This window comes from Saccopteryx bilineata, chromosome 2 (genome assembly GCF_036850765.1).
Source record: "Saccopteryx bilineata isolate mSacBil1 chromosome 2, mSacBil1_pri_phased_curated, whole genome shotgun sequence".
In the NCBI taxonomy this organism is placed as follows: domain Eukaryota; kingdom Metazoa; phylum Chordata; class Mammalia; order Chiroptera; family Emballonuridae; genus Saccopteryx; species Saccopteryx bilineata.
Window position 1 is genome coordinate 386,642,437 of NC_089491.1, and position 13,696 is coordinate 386,656,132.

The following is a 13,696-nucleotide window of genomic DNA, read 5'->3' on the forward strand; positions in this document are numbered from 1 at the left end:
CGCGGCCAGTCCCGGCACCGCACCATCTCAGCCTCCGCGGCGCTCAGGCCCTGTAACGAGCCGAGCTCGGCGGGGACTGTGTTCCGGGCAGGCCGGGTGACAAGTGCAGTCGGCCGGCGGCCACAGCTTCCTCCGGGTCTGTGCGGGAGTCCTCTGAGCACATGCATACAACTTGCCCCTCGGTTTTGCGAGCGTGAGCCTTTGCAAGTAGAACAGCCTTAAGGACAGCGGAGAAGAGTTCTCTACAGAGCCCGGATAGCTCAGTCGGTAGAGCATCAGACTTTTAATCTGAGGGTCCAGGGTTCAAGTCCCTGTTCGGGCGCGCCGTTCTTTTTCTACCTAAGCACGCTCGCTTTTGATTTCTTCAAACAAAATAAAGGACAAGAGTAACAGACATACTACTAGTTTTAAAAGGAAGTGGTAGTGAGTAGTTTTAAGAAGGTAGAATGAATAACGGGAAGAAAAATAGAGATGAGTTACATATGTGAGTCGCACACGCTAATTTTAAAAGAATTTCATCAAGATTTATAGACATTAAATGTATGCAGTTTTTGTATATCAATGAAACTTCATTAAAGCTAAAAATGTAATAATAATATATTTTCTGTAAACATAAAATTTCTCTAAGAAATGTTATTTTTTAAAAAGTAAAAATCGCCTGACCTGTGGTGGCGCAGTGGGTAAAAGCGTCGACCTGAAATGCTGAGGTCACTGGCCTGAAACCCCAGGCTTCCCTGGTCAAGGCACATGTGGGAGCTGATGCTTCCTGTTCCTCCCTCCCTTCTCTATCTGTCCCTGTCTCCTCTCTCTAAAAAATGAATAAATTAAAAAATTAAAAAAAAAAAAAGTAAAAATCAACAATTGAAATTAATTTTAATAACATTTTATTTAACCTAAAATATCCGAAATCGTAGCATTTGAACATGTAATCAATATTTTTATACTAATAAAATTTTAACAATTTTTTTTACTGTCTTTCTAAGTATGATTTTTATTTTACACTTACAGTACATTTCAGATCCTCGATGGTAGTCTACCTTACCCAACAGTTGTTTTGTTTTCTGTGAATGGCAGAATGCAGGTGGATAAATAGATCAGGGAATTCACTAATCTATGAATACTCAGATGATAATACTAGCGAGTAGGTTCCATGGTGTAATGGTTAGCACTCTGGACTCTGAATCCAGCGATCCGAGTTCAAATCTCGGTGGAACCTTAAGCTTTCTTTTCACTATCACGATGCTCGTCATTAATTTTACATCTGAGATTCTTCTATGATCTGAAAGTTTTTTAAAAGAATAAATACTGTTCTGTTCTTTGACCTATTCAGCCTGAGTATTGGATCCTTCACAACACTATGAGGAAAATACACAGTAAATCACTTAAAGATGTATATGAACAAGTGCTGCGCTAATTTTTACACAAGTATGTTACTTGAGGGCATTAATAACGTGGAGATCCGTTTTGAAGAAATGCAGGCTCCCTTATCAGTTTCCGTCAGGTCTTGGTTTGGGGCTGGGATACAGACCTTGGTAGGCTATGTCTGCAATCCCAGAGACAGATGACAGTGACGAGACCTCTTCCCGGGGTCCTCATAAAATTGAGAAGCTTCCTACAAGGGACTGCTGCGAGGGTAAATAAACCACAAGAAAAACTCTGGTCTGGCAGCGGTGGGATTCGAACCCACGCCTCCGAAGAGACTGGAGCCTAAATCCAGCGCCTTAGACCGCTCGGCCACGCTACCTGCGTGGGTTAAGGTACCTCCGCGGTCCTCCTAAGAGACTATAGAGACGGAGTAAACTAGCGATGTACCCAATTGGTTGGTTTTCTTTGGAAATTATCTAGATTCGACTGCGAGGCAGCGGTTGACAAAGCAAATAGACCAAAGGGAACAGACACACAGAGAAATTTACAATGGAACACGTTTATTTTGATGGGTGAGGAGGCCACATCTGGGAGTGGGGTGCGCCCGGGCTGGAAGCATCCCCCCAGCAGGCAGCCGGAGCTCTGGGCTCGCCCCCTCGCTCGTACTCAGTTGCCTTCTCTTCGTTTCTTCCACTCGTGTGCGCCCGCACCCCCCTGGCTCACCTGCTGTGCGCCCGCTACCTCTCACAGGTAGGCCGCTTGAGGTCCGAACCGCGCGCTGTCAGCATCCCCCTCCCCCCTTTCCCGCGCTAGTACCCGTAAGCTGTCAGGCGCCACTTCTCACTGGCGGGCTCTGTGGCGCAATGGATAGCGCATTGGACTTCTAGTGACGAAAGAGCGATTCAAAGGTTGTGGGTTCGAATCCCACCAGAGTCGGTTTTATTTCAACCATTATTTTCTTTTCCCTTTTGTTTTTTTTTTGTTTTTCTTAAAGGCTCTCTCCCCTTCTTCCCCTCTCCATCTCTGTGTTTCCCACCTGTTTTCAGTTCCAACCTGTCTCCACTCTGCTCTCTTTACTTACCTGTCTGCCCCGGGGCTTGGGTCATGGAGAGCAGGACTAGGGGGACCGGAGACAGAAGAGCAGGGAAAGTGGGCGTGCACGCTGAGATAAAGGCAGGCCCCTGGCTCGGGGACACACGGGGATTTAATAACCACTTTATTCCATGCACTAGGGACTAGAGAAGGGACTGGGACTGGACTTGTGGGCAGAGAGGGTACAATCCTAGATGCAAGTGTGGCAGGGGAAAAGGACAGGAACCAAGGAAATATATATTTATATAGATACTCTAATATAGACCACATCTCACCCGCGCGCTGCGCCTGCGCGCCCCGCCGCCCTCCCCAACACCCCCACGCCCCGACGCCCGGGTCCCTCTGCTGCGCTTAGGCTGGAGTCTCTACCCTACCCCCAGCCCCGCCCCCACCCCCCAGAGCTTAGGGCCAAGGTCTCCAGAAAGCGGGCGGCGGGGGCGGCGGGGCCTTGGGCACCCCGTCTTGTCTGTGAGACGGCGGCGGCGGCAGCAGTCCGGTGAGGGGCGCCGGCTCGCCGGAATCCCCGGCGCGGGGGGAGCAGGGGGACGGGGACCAGGCACAGCGAGGGCTGGGGGGCCCCTGGTGCACTGGGGGGCGCTGGTGCAGCGCGGGGCCCGGAGCCGGCGCGGCGGGGTCCAGCGGTGGGCGCGACGCTTGGGGCCTCAGATCTACCGGTGCCTGCCGGGGCGGCTTGGGGCGCAGGTAGACGTGCAGCGCGGAGAAGAGCTGGGCACGGGCTGCTGGGCTGGCGTCGTGCGCAAAGGCCGCCAGGCGAAGCAGGCACTCGCGGAAGCCGGACAAGTAACAGCTGGCGAGCGCCTCGGCGTCCTGTGCTGGTGACCGCGGAGCCCCTGGAACCGCGGCGGCGGGGGCGACCGGCAGGAGGATGGACGGTCAGGGCAGGGGCCCAGAGGGGGTAGGGCAGGGCAGGGCAGGGCAGGGCAGGGGCGCGGAGATACCAAGGCCGGACAGGCGCACAGAGACAGGAAACCAGATGGACGGACCGAGGGAGAAAATGAGGGAGACAGAGACAGAGACAGACACGCGCGGGTGTTATTAACCTCGCCTCGGAGCAGAGCCTGCCCCTCCCCAAGCCCACCATCCACGGCAGAGTCCGCCCCACCTACCCGGCCTCTACCTCGGTGAACCCCCCGCCCGCCCGCCGCTCCCCCACCCCCGCGCTGTACCCGGGGGCTCCACCCGGCTTCGCTCCCTCAAGTAGCCCACGGCGAACTCCAGTATCTCTGCTTTCTCCAGCTTCGGGTTCCGGAGGTTCTACAGACAGGAGGGGAGGGGCAAAGACAGGGAGGGGCGGGGAGAGAGGGGGGAAAGTGGCAGGGGGAAGAAAGGAGGGAGGGATGCGGGAGCTGGGGATGCCCCTGGTTCGCGTCTGCGCGCTGACCGCATAGCGCGCTACCGAATACGGAGTGGAGATGACCAAGAATGGTCCTCGCCCACCCTGAGACGAAACTGTCCAACCCGACCGGATGGAGCCAACCCCACACTGTGAGGACGGCGTTTGAAGTAGCAGACCCAGCGAGCGAAATTAACCCACTCTGCTGGCTGTTAGGGGTAGGAGGCGGGGAACAGGAGGAAGAAGGTACAGACCCAGAGGTTGAAACGGAGCCACCCTGGAAGTGAGATTTAGAGAGCCGGCTGTGAAACTTACAGACCCGAGGGGCTGCCACGAAGATCGCGTTCTGAGAGCAAGAGGGGGTCTGGGATGGGATTCCAAGGGCGGGACTCAGGTCAGGATGCCTCGGGGCCAGGGTCGCAAATGCAGCGAGCATATGTCCCCACCCAAGTGGGAAGCCCTGGGACGCGAGGACGGGATGCTTAGGGGTCCGGAAGGACTGACCTGGTCCCGGGTTCGCTCCAGCAGCAGCAGCCTCAGCTCTTCCAGGCTGCGGTTGATGCGATCTCGGCGCCGCTTCTCCACAAGCGGCTTCAGCATCTGCGACCAGCAGGAAAGGGAAAGCGGGCCGACCGGACCAAGACTCAGCGCGGCCGCGCGGGCGTCGGGATCCCGCCGCTGGGATGGTCCGGCCTCCGCCCCTTTCCCAGGACTCCCGAGAGCCTAGGGCTGGCCCCATTCGATCCCTCTCCGCGCCCCCTCCCGACGTCCGTCCCTAGGGTCGACTTCTGAAGCTCGCCTCCTCTCTCTCCCGGGTCTTCTGCATCCTCCTCTCTCAGTCTTGTCCTCCCTCCTCCCCTCTCTGTGTCTCTCCTCCTCCTCTTTTCTCTCTACTTCTCCGCATCGTGCAGTCTCTCTCTGTCTCAGTGGAGAAACTTTGGGGGCCCTCTTTGCGCCCAGACACGTGGGCCACAAGGTGCCGGACTCAGAGTTGGCGGCCCTGAGTGTAGAAAGGGAGATACCCAGCGCGACGGCGCCTCCTCCTCTCCCTCTAACCCGTCTAAGCGGTCCCGGTTCTCATCTGGTTCTAAAATCTTCCACCCAGGCTCCGGCCTCTGGAACCAATGCCCCCTGGGCCAGCCCGCGTGGAGCAAGTGCGCATCTCTGCTTTTCGTTTCCACCACCCTCCTCCCTTAGCTCTGGGCTCCTCTTGGTGATTTCATTCCAACACCGGCCCGCTCCCACCCCCTCGAGGCCGCAGGCTGCCCAGCTCCCATTACCCAAACCCCAGACCTCTGCTTCTGCCGCCCACGAGGGCCCTGCTCTGACCCTTTTCCCTTCTTCATCTTTCGCAGCATCCTCCCCAATTCCTGGCTCCCTGAGTATCCCGTGCACATCTCCCCCTTCCAGCCCAGCGTCTCCAGCCTCTTCCCTGACCCACAGTCTCAGAGACACGGTCCTCTGACCGGACCAGGTTTCTCTGCTCCCTCTTCTCCCGCCTCTCACCTTGGAGCCGTCCCTATTCTCGGCTCGATCCCGGGTGACCATCGCTCCTCCGGACCCTGGTGTGGACCGAGTCCTTGCTCGCATTGCGCCTTATATCCCTCAAGTTCCCGGGGGGGGGGGCAGGGAGAACCCGGACCCGCCCCCTTAGGCACCCGGATCCCTCCTGGCGTGGCCCGGGGCACGAGGCTCCCGGAAAGGGGAGGAGCGCAAAGGTGGGGGAGAGGGAGTGAAACTGGCCTGGGAGTGTGGGAAATGAAGGGTCAATGCAGCACCAGCTGGTTTAAGGACCATAAGGCTGTATAATGAGGCGGGTCTCAGCTGAAGGGAGGAGGTTATTAGGGGTAGAGAGAGTTCAGGTGATTTGGGGACAGAACTCTCCTCTAGAATCGAAGCTTTTTTGGGAGGTCAGTGTACCCCCACTGACACTGACCATAAAGTAGAAGTTAGCATCCCTCAGCCCCTAAGCTGGATCTTATCTTCCCCCCAAATCCACCTCCTGTTTAAGATGAGACCTGAGTTTGTGAGGTAGATCCGTCTAATTCAACTGGACTAGGGCTCTGTCTGGAGGTGGAAGAAAGGCTCCGTTCGACCCGAAGCAGTCATATTCAATTCCCCCAACAAGGGGAAGGGACTTGGTCCCACCAGAGTCCGGAGAAGCGGTGGTTCCCTGCACTCGTGCGCACTGGGCACTGGTCTGGGCCTGGACAGTTCATACTGAGATATTCACTAGAGACTCGCACCCGTGCAGGATCTAGTGGGTGTGGGGGGTGGCGTGTTACAAAGCAGCTATTATAGAGTCAGGTAAAGGACCATCCTGAGGGATGTCTGGACTGGGGTGGGCTGGGAGGACCTCAAGGAAGAGGAAGCACAGGATTGGAAGCACAGATATGAAGTGGAGAGATCTTTCGATTTACAAGTATTTGATTTAAAACTATAGGAGACTCAGGCGTACGGCTGCCAGAACCTGACAAGCGCGCTGGCTTTGCTTGCTCCCAGGAACCCCCACCCCCGTGACTGCAGGGGAGCAGGGAGCAGGCAGTTTTCTTAAAAGAAAACAAAGGGATACAAAAAGGCGATCAACACCCACCTCACATCAAGACCATGACCCTCTGCAGAATGATGCGTGAACACTCGGATACTTCAGGACAAAATGCCTGAGAAGATAAAATGAGAGATTGAACGAAACAGCAAGAGTGCCAGGGACAAGAAGACGTCAAGACAAGGTTGGAGACCGAGTCGGAAGACTGCTGCAGAGTCGGAAACGGATGGGATTCCGCCCGACCCTCCCAGCGCCCCTCCACACCTCGTCGTTTTTCTCGGAGCATGCCTTGCTGAAGGCCGAGCCCGAAGGGACACAGACTTTAGGCAGGGCGCTCCCGTTTGGGTTCAGGGCCACCAGCAATCCCACCTCCCCCTACCTGGACCAAATGGGAGCGCAGATGTGTGACCCCAGCAGCCCCCGCCGCCCCTCCTCCTTGGGAACCTGGGCCCAGGCTGAGTTTTTCTCACCTGCACGCGAGGTTTGGGGGCCCCGGGCTGTTCGCACCCGGGTGTGGGGCCGCCCCTGGCCATATGGGACGACTTTATGGCCGGGTGGCCGGATCCTGGCCTTAGGAAGGATGGCCCGGTTGCTCCACCCACGTGGACTACTGAAAGCCACTCTCCCACTGGGATCACTGCTGCCTCACCGCCTCATAAGCCCTGATAAAAGCCATCATAGAGAATGCATTGGTGGTTCAGTGGTAGAATTCTCGCCTGCCACGCGGGAGGCCCGGGTTCGATTCCCGGCCAATGCAACACTCTCTTTTCTTTTCCCCAAAGTGGGAAAATCTGATAATGTATCTAAATAGCAAATCTGTGTACAATTTCCACTGGATAGTAATACTTCACTTTTTTACTCTATGGCAGGGTTTGAAGCTCTAGATCTTGATCCCACACCCCCTCACACGTCCAGCCTTCCAGCCAGGGGTTTCTGCTGCCTTCCCCACCCCTGCCTCCGCCCTCGGCCCCCGAACCTCCGCAGGCGTGACCCTGAGAAAGGGCACCGCGCTCGGATCCCTTCCCCGGGGGTCTTCTGAGCCCTACGAGGGGGAGGGGCGAGATCTCTCCTCCCCAAGCGCTCTAAGTCCCTCGCTCCTCTTTCCATTTCCCCGCCTCGCTCCTTCTCTTACCTCCGGTTTTCTCTGAAGCTCCCTTTCTCTGCGCAAGTGCAGGGGTCTGGGCCTTTTGGGGGGTGCACTCTTGCTGTGCTGCGTACCTCTTGGCGTCTCTGTCTCTGTCGATGTCCCGTTCTGACCAGATAGATCTCTTAGCAACGTCTGCGCTCATCTCTCTGGATCTTTAGTTGTCTCTGCGTCTCTGACTCCGGGTCTCTCCGTCTGCGACTCGGTCTCTGGGTGTCTCCGGGTCTCTGGGATCTCTCGCCTTCTCTCCGGGTCTCTGCCGCCTGCCGGCACTCGGCGCTCCCACGCCCCTGCCCTAGCCTGGGAAGCTCGCTCACACCTCCCGGTTCCTGCCGCCCGCCCGCCCCTTCCCGGCGGCTTTGATCCCGCACGCGCCGGGCCGGCGGGCGGCCGGGCGCAGCCGCCAGCTGCCACCGCCACTCGTCCGCGGGGCGGGGGCGGAGGCGGAGGCGGACGGGCTCCCGCTGGCCCTGCTGCTTTTCCGCGGTCTTCCGGCGAGGTCATCCTCCCTCCGCGCCCCTCCTCCTGACTCCGTCTCTGCTGCCTGGGCTTGTGCGGGCCCGGGTCTCTGGCTCGCTGAATGTGGGACTCGCCTTTATCCATCTCGGTCACTCTCCCTGGAACTCGCCCAGGGTTTGGGTCCCTGCCTCTGGGGTCTGTCTCCTCTTTCAGCCTGTTTGTTTCACCTGGGCCCGGTTCTGGGTCTGCCTCGTCTCTGGACTGTCAGTGATTGGGAATGCTTTTCTTCTCTGAGGTGGGACAGTGGCCCCCAGAAGGAAATCGTACAACAGTCTGTGCATGTGTGTGTCTGTGGGCACAGCCATTGTTTCTCTCACTCAGCGACTATGCATGGAGTGCCTCCTGTGTGCTCAGTATAGTTAGGCTCGCAGGGGTAGTCAACCTTTTTATACCTACCGCCCACTTTTGTATCTGTTAGTAGTAAAATTTTTAACTGCCCACGGGTTCCACAGTAATGGTGATTTATAAAGTTGGGAAGTCATTTTACTTTATAAAATTTATAGAGCAGAGTTACAGCAAGTTAAAGCATATCATAATAATTACTTACCAAGTACTTTATGTCGGATTTTTGCTAAGTTTGACAGAATAAATCTTTATAAAACAACTTACTATAGTTAAATCTATCTTTTTATTTATACTTTGGTTGCTCCGCTACCGCCCACCATGAAAGCTGGAACGCCCACTAGTGAGCGGTAGGGACCAGGTTGGCTACCACTGGAGAGGATATATTGGGTCTGGGCTCTCCTGAAGCTTACATTACAATGGGCAGGGGAAACACAAAGTAACTAAGAAAACAAAATAATATAAGTTCAGCTGGTATAAGACTGAGGCGAGAAAAAATCGAATATGGCAATAACTTGAGAGTGAGGAAATACTACTTTTACCCTGGCTTTTAAGAAGCAGCCTCTGTCCGGAGGTGATATGTGAGCCCTGCTCCGCCAGCCAGGAATCTGGGCGAAGGAACAGCAAGTGCAAAGGCACTGAGGCAGTAACAGTGTTTGCTGGTGGGAGCCAGAGAAAGAGGCTGGTGTCCCTAGGGCGGGGAATCTGGGGCGTAGAGAGATAAAAATGGAAGGTATGGAGGCTCCCGGAGGAGTTTGGATTTTAGTTTAAGTGCAATGCAAAACCACTGGAGAGTTTTAATAGGGAAGTTATATTCACTGCCCTATGTATTGTATTAAAAGATCACTTTGGCTGCTGTGTGGAGGATGGAAGCGGGGATATCATTTGGGTTGGCAGAGCACTTGTCTAGGCAAGACATGTTTGTGGCTTGTACTGAGGTGGTGGCAGTGAAGAGGGAAAGTGAACTCCTAGGCTTTTTGGCTAAAGTAACCCAGGAGGTTGGTGATACCTTTCATTGAGATGGGAAGGGAGGAGGGACAGATCAGGTTTGGGGAGAAAAAATAAGCATTATTTAGGTTAATTAAGATATCCTTAGACATCCAAGTAATGGTTACAAGTAGGTGAAGGATATACAACTTGGAGGTCAGAGCTGGGGGTAAATACAGGGGAGTCATTGGAAGAGATAGTTTTTAATGCTATGAGACTGGAATACCTCGGGAGAGATTGTTTAGAGGAAGAAGAGGCTGAACAAGGAGCCCTAAGGCATCCTAACATTTGAGGTCAAGTTGAAGAGGGAGAGTTGTCAAAGGAATCTAGAGTGATGGGAGAGATAGTGGAAAAGGCAAGGGAGAGGGGTGCCCAGGAAACCAAGAAGAGAGAATTATGAAGAAGGAGAGAGCAGTAAACTCTCGCTAAGCTGTTGGGAGGTCAAGCAAGGAACAGAGAGAGAAGAACCATCCAGTTTATCACCTTGGAAGTCGGAGATGACCTGGGAGGAGTGTGCCTTTTCAGTCCCACTGAGTGGATTGAGGTGACAATGGGAAATGAACGCGTGCACACAGCGGGTATGGACAACGCCATCAAGTTTTGCTGTGAATGGTGAACAGAACAATGTGTGTCAGGTAGGAATGCAAGAGATAAGGGTTGCTAGAAAGAGTTTGAGGCTGATGGGAGTAACCAAACCTGGGGGGTGGGAAAGGCGGAAGCAAGGTAGGTGGACCTCAAAGCCCCCTAGAGAAACCAGCCTCAGCTAGTAGGGAAATGGGAGAGATAGAGGGCTTGGGTCAGCTGGGTGGGGGCAAGTTATCTCTGGTTGCTCTCATTTTCTCAAAGAAGAATGAATTAAGCTCATCTCTGGAAGGGAAAGAACTACAGATCAGGTCATTTGAGGAGAAAGATGGTGTGAAATGTTCATTTTGGAGAGCAGGAAAACAAACCTTCTAAACTGGGTGAATAGGATGTCTAGGAAGGTTGAGAGTCCATCTGAGATGTGAAATCAAACATTTCAATTTTCAGAGGACAATTCACCACGAAGCTAAAGAAGTTTATACTCCAGGACACCTCACTTACACAGGCCTCTGTGAGGGCCCTGGCCACACCTTCTCATGGCCATATGCTGCTGTAAAATTTCCAAGTTGAACATATTTTTAACTGTGAACAGTATAGACCACTGACACTTTTCACTCCACTTTCTCTCTGTCACACTCCCTCTTCCCCCAACCACCACCACTACCCCATGTTGGAGTGGCTGTGGCCATTTTGGTGGATCCAGTTATGGGGATGGTGAGTTGGAAAGACTTAAGACTTATGGTTTTAGGGGACATGTTAATATGGTTCCCAGTCATTCCCCATACACTTCAGTTAGCCTAGCCATCCTGGTGTAGGAATGCATTCCAGAAGTAGTCCTGTCACCTGGTGAATGTGCCCGTTCACCAGGCTTTGTGCTGTGAAGATGCAAGGCCAGAGGGCACAAGTGACAGGAATGTGTCCAGTGGCTCTTTTCACTATTAAGTACATAGATAGTAGAGAAGAAACAAGATTTGAAATACATAGGGCCAGTAGCTCGTCTGTGGAAAGTATTGTAGAAGTGTGCAGGCAGTAAATTAATATAAGTAAGTTATTATTCTGGACTTTGTGACAATTAAGGCATTTCTCAGCTTTCTCAATTGGTAAGTTGTGATCTCTTGTTTCACTCTAAATATGACTTTTTGTACCTGATTTTGTGTTTTCTTAAAAGCCCTCCCTGCTCCAAACACATGCACGCATGCACACACAGCAGGCCCTCCAAACCTGAAACCAGTTTTTGAGGCTGGCTGATTTTTCTCCAGCCCCTGCACCTATGCAGATGTGGCTCTGTGGACATAGCCCACCCCCATCCCCTGCATTTCTTGGGGTATTGGACAGGGTGTCCGTGCGTTTGGCCTGCCTCTGTGTCAGGGTGGGCCTGTATGTATGTTTGTTTGTGGTTGTGTCTGGGTGCATGGTATGGGCCCCTAGCCTCTTCTTGGCTGTGCTCATAACACTGGGCAATGTCTGCGCTTGGCAGAGAGGAGCTCGTGTTGCACACGTGCTGGGCCCCTAGGGAGGCAGGGGGCAGGGAAGAACTGGGACAGCACAGCTGGTCCAGTTGTCTGAGCTTCCGTCCCCCGCTGTGACATCTCCAAAGGCCTAGGTTCCAAGGCACAGTTCCTCCCTCTTTGTTCTTCAAAGGGAAGGCTGGTTTCCGGGTACCCGCTGGGTCCCGGGTAGGGGGAGAACCGGAGGGTTGGATTCTGGGGGACTGGGGGTTGGGAAGTAGCAGGACCGTATCCCTGGGCCAAGAGAAGAATCAGGATAGGGGACTCTGCCGACCCCACCGCACCCCCAGCACCCCCAGCACCCCACTCCTCTGCAGGCCTGTACCTTTCTCCTCCTGGCCCCGGGCCATTACCTTTACTTTTCTCTCTCCTAAACTTCAAGGGCCCTTCTTTTGCCTCCGTAGTTTGTTTTCTGACCCCATTTTTCCTACAACTCACTTCTTCCACCTCTATGACTTGCTAAATAAATTTCATCTATACAGAAACAACTAATACTCCTTGTCCTTATGAGTCACACACTTCTTGTGGGGGAAACAGTCAAATGAACATTATATAAAACTTATCTTTCATCAGATGGTGATAATGCTACAGAGAAAAAGGAAGCGTGAATGGAGAGTGAGAACTTCAATTTTAAGGTGGTGTGATTGGGAAAGACTCATGGAGGTGAGAGGTAAGGTGAGGGCTCAAGCTACTGGGATGCCTGGGGCAAGAGCACTCCGGGTCAAGGGACTGGCTTACCGAAAGGCTCTGAGGGGCAACCTGCCGGACTGGTCCTGGGAGCAGGGAGCAGCGAGGGCGCGTGTAGGCATGACTGGAATGGAGGTAGCTAGCGCAGAAGTTGCAGGAGGTGAGTCTGCAGCCAGGAACCGGAAGGCTGCTCATGTGGACCGACGTGGGATCCCTAGGCCCCAGCGGAAACTTTGTCGGGACTTACTCACCTCTGAGTGAGATGCAGGCCACTGGGGAGCTTTTCTCCCCCCTTTGCTTTTTCGTTTTGTTTGTTTTGATTTTGGCACTTTTCATTTGTATATCATTTCACATTTTCAGAGGCATTCCAATACTAGTACAAGGGTCTCTTGTGTGCTCTTTTCCCAGGTGTGTTGTTTCCACTTGCCCGCTTTGCTTTATCACTGCCCTCAAAATATAAAATACTTGTTTTTCGAGCCATTTGGAGGTAAGTTTGAAACATCAGGTCCTTTTGCCGCTACTCAGTGTGTAGTTCCTAAGACAAGGACATTTGTAGCACACTAGTACGCAATATTATAATTATCAATATCAGGATATTAAAATTAATGTAATACTCTTATTTAATCCCCAGTCTACAGTCAGATTTCCTCAAGTGTTTCAGCGATGTCCTTTATACCCTCTCCTCCCAGTCCCAGGTGCAGTACAGGGTCACATGTTGCATGTAGTTCTTATATAACTCTTCAGTCTCATTTAACCTGAAAGATTTTTTTTCTGTTTTAAAGTTAAAAAGGATTATTTTAGTGGTGGCATAGTGGGCAGAGTGTCAGCCTGGGACACTGAGGTCCCAGGTTCAAAACCCCAAAGTTGCCGACTTGAGCATGAGTTTATCTGGCTTGAGCGTGGGATCATAGACATAGTTGCTGGCTTGAGCCCAAGGTCACTGGCTTGATGAAGGGGTCACTGACTCGGCGGGAGTGCGCCCCCCTCCCCCCCGTCAAGGCACGTATGGGAAGCAATCAGTGAACAACTAAGGGGCCGTAACTATGAGCGGATGCTCTCATCTCTCTTCCTTCCTGTCTCTCCCTAAATATATATATATATTTCTAATTTTTTAAAATCAGATGTTTTTCTTCAAATAAGGAAACATCGTTTACTTTAGCACCTGGAGATTTTAGTGGAATATTGATTAACAGGTGAGTAACTTTGGAACATGTGAAGGTATTCTGTAAGTTTAGGTCTAAGTGAAATGACAAAACAGGGTGTTTTAGATAGGAAGAGAGGTGGTGTAGGAGGGCAAAGACAGCAGCTGCAAAAAAAAGAAATAGATTAATATTGACTTGGCTCCCAGTTTGGCAGAGACTGGCTGTGTGTCAGAACTGACCATGCTCTCTGGATCTCCATGCTCTCTGGATCTCCATGCTCTCTGGATCTCCATGCTCTCTGGATCTCCATGCTCTCTGGATCTCCACGTTCTGAAGAACAATGACTGGTCTGTAGTCTCACATCTTGCCAGCCTGTTTTCATTTGTTCATCTCCTTTTGTTTTGCCATTTCCTACTCCTTCGCACCTAC

At 52.9% G+C, this 13,696-nt stretch overlaps 1 protein-coding gene and 5 non-coding genes across 8 annotated transcripts; 4 read left to right on the forward strand and 2 right to left on the reverse strand.

Moving 5' to 3' along the window:
* The first annotated feature begins 249 nt into the window (after positions 1–249).
* On the forward strand, positions 250–322 carry TRNAK-UUU (transfer RNA lysine (anticodon UUU)). Its single transcript has one exon. It is a non-coding gene; the product is annotated as a tRNA-Lys (tRNA).
* Positions 323–1,144: 822 nt separating this feature from the next.
* On the forward strand, positions 1,145–1,216 carry TRNAQ-CUG (transfer RNA glutamine (anticodon CUG)). The gene has a single exon. It is a non-coding gene; the product is annotated as a tRNA-Gln (tRNA).
* Positions 1,217–1,662: 446 nt separating this feature from the next.
* On the reverse strand, positions 1,663–1,744 carry TRNAL-UAG (transfer RNA leucine (anticodon UAG)). Its single transcript has one exon. It is a non-coding gene; the product is annotated as a tRNA-Leu (tRNA).
* A 470-nt stretch (positions 1,745–2,214) lies between these two features.
* TRNAR-UCU (transfer RNA arginine (anticodon UCU)) lies at positions 2,215–2,301 on the forward strand. Its single transcript is given in 2 exon segments — positions 2,215–2,251; positions 2,266–2,301. It is a non-coding gene; the product is annotated as a tRNA-Arg (tRNA).
* A 543-nt stretch (positions 2,302–2,844) lies between these two features.
* HES7 (hes family bHLH transcription factor 7) lies at positions 2,845–7,901 on the reverse strand. 3 transcript variants are annotated; one of them, XM_066255532.1, is made up of 8 exons: positions 7,489–7,901; positions 6,827–7,018; positions 6,405–6,471; positions 5,318–5,373; positions 4,316–4,411; positions 4,131–4,175; positions 3,645–3,732; positions 2,845–3,308 (listed from the first exon to the last, which is right to left on the reverse strand). In XM_066255532.1, the coding sequence occupies exons 4-8, from the start codon at positions 5,357–5,359 to the stop codon at positions 2,860–2,862; spliced, it is 720 nt and encodes a 239-aa protein (XP_066111629.1). In that variant the 5' UTR covers positions 5,360–5,373; positions 6,405–6,471; positions 6,827–7,018; positions 7,489–7,901; the 3' UTR covers positions 2,845–2,859. The 3 variants fall into 3 exon arrangements, with proteins under 3 accessions (XP_066111629.1, XP_066111630.1, XP_066111631.1); XM_066255533.1 differs by lacking the exon at positions 5,318–5,373; XM_066255534.1 differs by lacking the exons at positions 4,131–4,175; positions 5,318–5,373.
* On the forward strand, positions 7,043–7,113 carry TRNAG-GCC (transfer RNA glycine (anticodon GCC)). The gene has a single exon. It is a non-coding gene; the product is annotated as a tRNA-Gly (tRNA).
* Positions 7,902–13,696: the final 5,795 nt, after the last annotated feature.

What these genes read in the sequence shown, in the direction of transcription:
- HES7 (XM_066255532.1), bottom strand. Translation starts at nt 5,359, where the DNA reads ATGGTCACCCGGGATCGAGCCGAGAATAGGGACGGCTCCAAG. An exon ending in TGGAGCGAACCCGGGACCAG is followed by an intron (nt 4,176 to 4,315) that starts GTCAGTCCTTCC and finishes ATCCCATCCCAG; the next exon opens with ACCCCCTCTTGCTCTCAGAA. An exon ending in AAGCCGGGTGGAGCCCCCGG is followed by an intron (nt 3,309 to 3,644) that starts GTACAGCGCGGG and finishes CCGCGGTTCCAG; the next exon opens with GGGCTCCGCGGTCACCAGCA.